General features: G+C 37.1%; 1 protein-coding gene across 1 annotated transcript in view; it reads right to left on the bottom strand.

Moving 5' to 3' along the window:
- Positions 1-761: 761 nt before the first annotated feature.
- Positions 762-5,939, bottom strand: part of hcrtr2 (hypocretin (orexin) receptor 2) — a 27,620-nt gene continuing 22,442 nt past the window's right edge. Inside the window, exons 3-7 of the mRNA XM_014017290.1 lie at positions 4,853-5,096; positions 3,971-4,086; positions 2,496-2,716; positions 2,188-2,309; positions 762-1,927 (exon numbers count right to left, since the gene is read on the bottom strand). Coding sequence (XP_013872744.1) covers positions 1,758-1,927; positions 2,188-2,309; positions 2,496-2,716; positions 3,971-4,086; positions 4,853-5,096 — 873 coding nt within the window. The 3' untranslated portion in view covers positions 762-1,757. The remainder of the gene's footprint in view (positions 1,928-2,187; positions 2,310-2,495; positions 2,717-3,970; positions 4,087-4,852; positions 5,097-5,939) is intronic.

Here is a 5,939-nt window from a genome sequence, read left to right on the forward strand (position 1 = left end):
GTTAGCAGTTAAAAATGAAGTACCTGGTTGTGTGTTTGCACATCAGTGCTTGTCAGTAACTCTGTGCTGAAAACCTCTCAGGGGGACAGTCCTGCAGTGGAGTGTGTGGATTTGCCATATGTCTGCTTTTTTTTTTCTGACAAAAAGCTTGTTTTGGGTAACAATAATAATGCGCAGAAGCTGCTTTGATTTTAAACAGAACAAAGACCACACACTGCACATTGTCAAGTGACTGACTYTTTGATTGACCAAACAAAATAAACTAGTTGTGCATCTTTACAGACTTCCAGAGAAAACACCTGTGATCCATGGCTTCAAAAAATAATAAAAGTCTTGCTTGACAATTTATTATTATTGTTTGATGTGCAATCAAGCATGTGGTAGGAAACAATCTGAATGTCAGAGACTTCTTCAGGAAAAATGTGCATTTTYAAACTGATAATACAATAAAACAAGTTGCAAAGTATGAGATTAAACATAAAAACATGGCATGGTGCAGTTTGACAGAGTTTACKCCAGGTGTTTTTCAGATACAYTGAACGCAGTTGGAAAATGCRGGTCCTCACTAAATACAAACACGGTCTATATCTGGTTTTAGTTTGTGTACATAAACAAATATGGCTGATAARATTAACACTCAGTCACTTTGGCTCCATGCGAACATGGACCATGTAAAAAACCACATGTAGATGCACACATTTTCTCATTCAACTTTAAATAAACAATAACAATTTCTACGTGAAAACCATTGTGAGAATTAAGTTTAATACTCTTAAGATTATATTTTTTGTCCAATCTTTGACTTTGCRATAAGTACATTTAATGTCCCATAAAAAGACTTACATTCAAAAGTGCTTTTATGTCCTGATAATTCACATTTTCATGAACAGCTTTTGTGTAGAGAAAAATCAATTTAAAAGTTTGACATTTACTGTAAACATAAATTTAAAATAAACGGACAACAGTGCAAGATGATTTTAGAATACAGAAACTTTTCACATATATATTTTGAACCTTCAGAATGTCTTATTTTTATGCCCATTCACTTTCCCTGAATCTTCAGTTTTAAAATATTTGGTATAAATAGAAAAACCTTGACTTGCCAGTTCCACCTACACGTCACAGTTTCTTTGTACCTTTGTCTTTTCACAGACTTTAGTTTTTATTAAGTTTCTTTAATAAAATTTTTTTGTTCTAGCATATAAAATCAGCTTTTTTATTGCAGAATGCAATTTCTTGCTTTCTCCAATATAAAATCATTTTAAAAATCTATATAACAACACATCATGACCTTTAATTTTTTTTGTAACTTCCAGCATGATGGAACAGAATAAAGCTAACATGTCCACTTTACATGAGATGTTCCATCTYTTTGAGTGGAAAAAGCAACTTTTATACTTTTACAGCACTTTTTCACAGGTTAAAGAGCAATTACACAGACTRTTTGTGACAAGTGTGTGAAAAAAGGCATTTTTTTTTTGATGCTGTGAAAAATATACAATCAAAATAGTTTGTCATACAATAGAAGAGTAAAATACATATCATTAAACACCAAGCTTTTATTAGGTGTCATTAGAATCCATTTACATGAGATTGAAATGTGAGACTATACAGTAAAAGTTTACATTTTTTTTGGTGGGCTTGAAAATTAAACAAAAAAAGGTTTTTTGTCTTATCTTGAAAAGTCTRTTTGTAAACGATGTATTCCGTAATTCTTCCTAAAAGACGTCGGTGCCCTTTGACCCTTGATTGAACGATTACACGATCTGATCAGATAACCGCGACAGGTTGTCCACATTATTCACCTGGGTCGACAGGGACTTCCTGCTGTCCGTGTTCGCTCGGGCCCTCATCCGATTTTGTTGGTTTTGTCGTTGACCACAGCAGCTGCAAGAAAAGGCTGATTTGAACTCTTCACGAAATTTTCCTGGGAAAGTGAGGACATTTGAAATGAATTTTTGAAGTGCCTGTATCAATCAGAAATGGTGTAATTTTTTTTATAGTCTGCAGTTAGAAAAAAAATAAAGCATTCTGCTGCTTTCAGCATGTGGTATTTACCAGAACACCTGTATGTTAATCAAACTGTCCACTAGAGGGCAGTGATGAACATTTATTTGTTTTTGTTTTTTTTTCCCTAAATGAAGCAGAAGTGGTGGAGAAAAAAGGGCGGGTTTAAAAAAAACTCACCACTCAGGAAATTATAAATGATGGGATTTGCTGCACTGTTGGCATATATGAGCCAGTGTGAGAAGGTGAACCATGCGTACACTGTTTCTCTGTCATTTGTGTTCTTGAATGTCCCAAAGACTCTGCAAAGAAAGAGAAGAAATCAAGTAAAATCTATGCTTTCCACTGAGGAAAGAAGAGCAACATTTAATCAACTCTARTAAACTGCATCAATGACTAAGATGAGAGAAAACCTAAAATCTAAGTTCTGATCTRGAAGTGCTGTTTGTTCTCTTTGGCTCTTGATCCCAAACAGAGGAGCTGCTTACCTTTTCATGATGTTGAGCACGCTGATCGGCAGGTAGCACAGAGCAAACACAAAGAGCACCACCATCAGCATGCGAGCTGTTTTACGTCTGGCTCGCACTTGTTTGATCTCAGCGCAAACCGTGCCGGTCCTGACCCGCACGGGTTCCCCCGATCCTGCCGTCTGAGCCGAGCACCGGAGAGTCCTCCACTTCCTCTGAATCACTGATGTGCTTCCAGGAATCTGTTGAATAAGTATATTGTTTAACAGCTAGATTAATGTTTACACATGGATTTAGGAGAATGGAGATAAACTATAGGGCAGGATTTGGGGCTTAGGAAGGCAATTTCAGGTCTGATCATGGATTTTTTTTTAGAGTTAGGAAGGTGAAAAATACACCAAGTCACCTAAAATACTTGGTTAGTAAGAAAATCTTTATTCTCCATTCTATTCAAGTTCAGAAATAATTTCAACTATTTGTCTCATGGACATCTTTAAGTGGATGATGGAATTAAATACATTTTAAAAAGTATGGCAGTATGCACTTGTTAACTTTTTAAAACTGCATGTAAGCACAAACAATTTTCAGTAAAAAACAATGCAAAAAATCACATTCTAGCAATTTTTATCAAATTTTTGACAACATGCACTTCAGAGAGCATTGTTAGCCTAATTGCTTGTTTGAGATTATTTTTTAGTTTATATTTATTTCCTGAGGTTAAAACAATATAACACTGTAAATCATAGAAATGGGACAGTTGCAAATGATGACCAAWATTCAGAAGTGTAATAGCAAAACAATAGAAACATCTAATGTGTGGTAATTTTCTCCTAAGAATGATTCATTCACAGTCTCARTTTTCTCTTTTTTTCAACTTTCTTTAATGGTTTTAGCTGCAACAGTTGTGTTTAATCAAAATCCCAACTACAAAATCTCAACTTTCCTGGGATGGGGGAGGAGGGTTACAGTTTGCCCCTACCATGTGGGAAWACTGATTCAGAATTCACACTGCTGTGTTCCTGTTTCGTGCCTTTTTGCAGTCATGGCTGCAGAAGCTCGGCGGTCAGTGTTGTGGGATTGTAACCCTGAAAGGATCAAGCTTTTACTGTGAAAACTCAAAGCCTGAAACTCTATCAGTGTGCGCCTGACTTCGACTGTGACTGAAGCCAGATCAACAAAAACATACTCTGAGAACATCAAGCTTCAGTGACAGACTGCTGCATCCTAAATGCACAAAGCAGTGTTATCATAGATCCTTCCTCCCAGCAGCTGTCAGACATTATAACCATCACTGCTCCCTTCAAACTCAATAAGCATTTACATCCTTGCTGGCATTTGCAGAATCATTTACACTGTTTTCATTCATTTCAAAATAACATTTCTGCTGTTACTGCACAACTGCTTTTTTTCTGCACTGGTATACTGTATTTTAAATAGTCTGTTGTATTTTATTTTATTCTATTCTATRAAAAAAACAATGATTTTTAAATACACACCTGTTGACACCACAGCTTGTGGCATATCTGGATGTATGCCAGGACCATGAGACATAACGGAGCAACGTACGTAACGATGAAGAAACCAATGTGGTACACTTTTGGGTAGATCTCAGCTGTGAAAAGAAGTAGGCAATGTAAGTACAACAATGTGTGTCCGGTCACTGAGGAAGTAGAGATAATTGAGTCAGAACCCCCTGATCATTATTGATTGATAATGACTGACTCCTGACTCTGTAGGGTTTCTAATTGAGTGTCTGGAGATCAGACCTGCCTTTGCTCTGCTCACTGTGAAGGGAAACTATTTCATTCCCAAATCTGTGAGTGTAACCGGTGTAATGAAATAATGAATACTTCAGAAATAATTAATCATCAACTGAGAGCTTTTTGCTGAGCAGCACAAATTTATAGTGACAGCCATTATTAGTAATATATCTTCGTTCAGGATCAATCATTAGTAGGTAATTAATAATTTTATTGAAATGTCTGAGATTGTTTTGGCAGCTGTCGCTTTTTGTTGATTACTTTTTGTTCATTAAACGTTCTGGATTTCATTAACTGCCTGCAGGCATGGAGCAGGTTTAAAGTTTTTCTTTGAGCAACAGAAAAAAAACCTGACTGGCWCAAATTGTACACATATAAAATCATCATGTTCTGTATATTTTTTCATGTCATATTCGGATTATGGTGTATTCATTTACGCACTRAGCTGAACAGATTGACTCCTGCTCTGCAGTATGTTGGACCTTTTTTAAAGAAAACAAGACAAATGTGATCCTAATCTGTCTTTGGTCTGCTAGATTTTTAAGTCTTTCCATTCAACCTGTGCCTCTGGCAAGAAGTTAAAAACAGATGAACGAGGTTCGATTTGTCAGAACGAACCTCCCCAGTGTTCGTCGCACACGGTGAACAGGCTGGTCTTGTTTGTAAGTTCAGGCAGCAGGCTGCTGCACTCCATCACAACGGCCTGAGGGATCATGATGATGCACGACACCACCCAGATGGCAACGATGCTTTTGCGGGCCCTCTTGGCTGTGCTCTTGAACATTAGTGGGTGACAGATCGCATACCAACGATCCTGGGCAATGCAGCTTAGCGTTAGCACTGATACAGACACAGAGATGGTCTGCAGGGGGGTGGGAATCAGAAAATTAGATCACATTTTGTGTAGCAACAATATTGCACAAAATAGTCACCTGAAAATTTAGTGAGTTTGAAGACAGTAGTAATTAAAAGGAAATACCCTCCACCCTTATATTAAATGAACAAACAAGATGTTTTCTTCAGCCCATCAGTGCCCTATTTTTATTTTATTTGATTACATTTTCCCATTTCAAAGCTAAACCCGAATATCTGCTCTTTTGGTTCTCTATAACACAATTACTGACTTGAACATCTGCTGAGATCAAGCACACATGTGTAGCTATATCAGAACATTAATTACCAAGAAATAGTTTCAACAGATCTGCTAGTACTTCAAARTCTTTCATTTGAGCGCGTGTTTCCGGGATTAAATCAGTCCAATAAGGAAGAAGTGGGGGTCAATACCCCTCTTCTCAACATGTTTTCTCTTCCTTTTTATGGAGGACAAACTACAYTCACCACTATTTAAATTTAGCTACCTTGGTACACAAAACACTGGGGGAAATTGGACCAATTTAAGGTCTGTGGCAGAATTCCAACGAGTGCATTCAGTTCAGAAAAGTCCTACTAATTTCATGAGGAAGTTTAAAACCTGTGTTCACTTCCTGTGGGAACAAAATGTTCACCTCAGTTCTTTTGAGAATAATATTAGGGTGCCGCATGCATACTGAATCACCCTTACTGGCTAATCAGAAAGGCTCATTTAAGGTGCACAAGTGAGCAGAAGAAATATTTTAGCAGCAGCAGAAGGGGGCAAAATTATCACACACACACACACACACACACACACACACACACACACACACACACACACACACACACACAC

The sequence above is a fragment of the Austrofundulus limnaeus genome, unplaced genomic scaffold, assembly GCF_001266775.1.
Source record: "Austrofundulus limnaeus strain Quisiro unplaced genomic scaffold, Austrofundulus_limnaeus-1.0 Scaffold0, whole genome shotgun sequence".
NCBI classification, from domain to species: domain Eukaryota; kingdom Metazoa; phylum Chordata; class Actinopteri; order Cyprinodontiformes; family Rivulidae; genus Austrofundulus; species Austrofundulus limnaeus.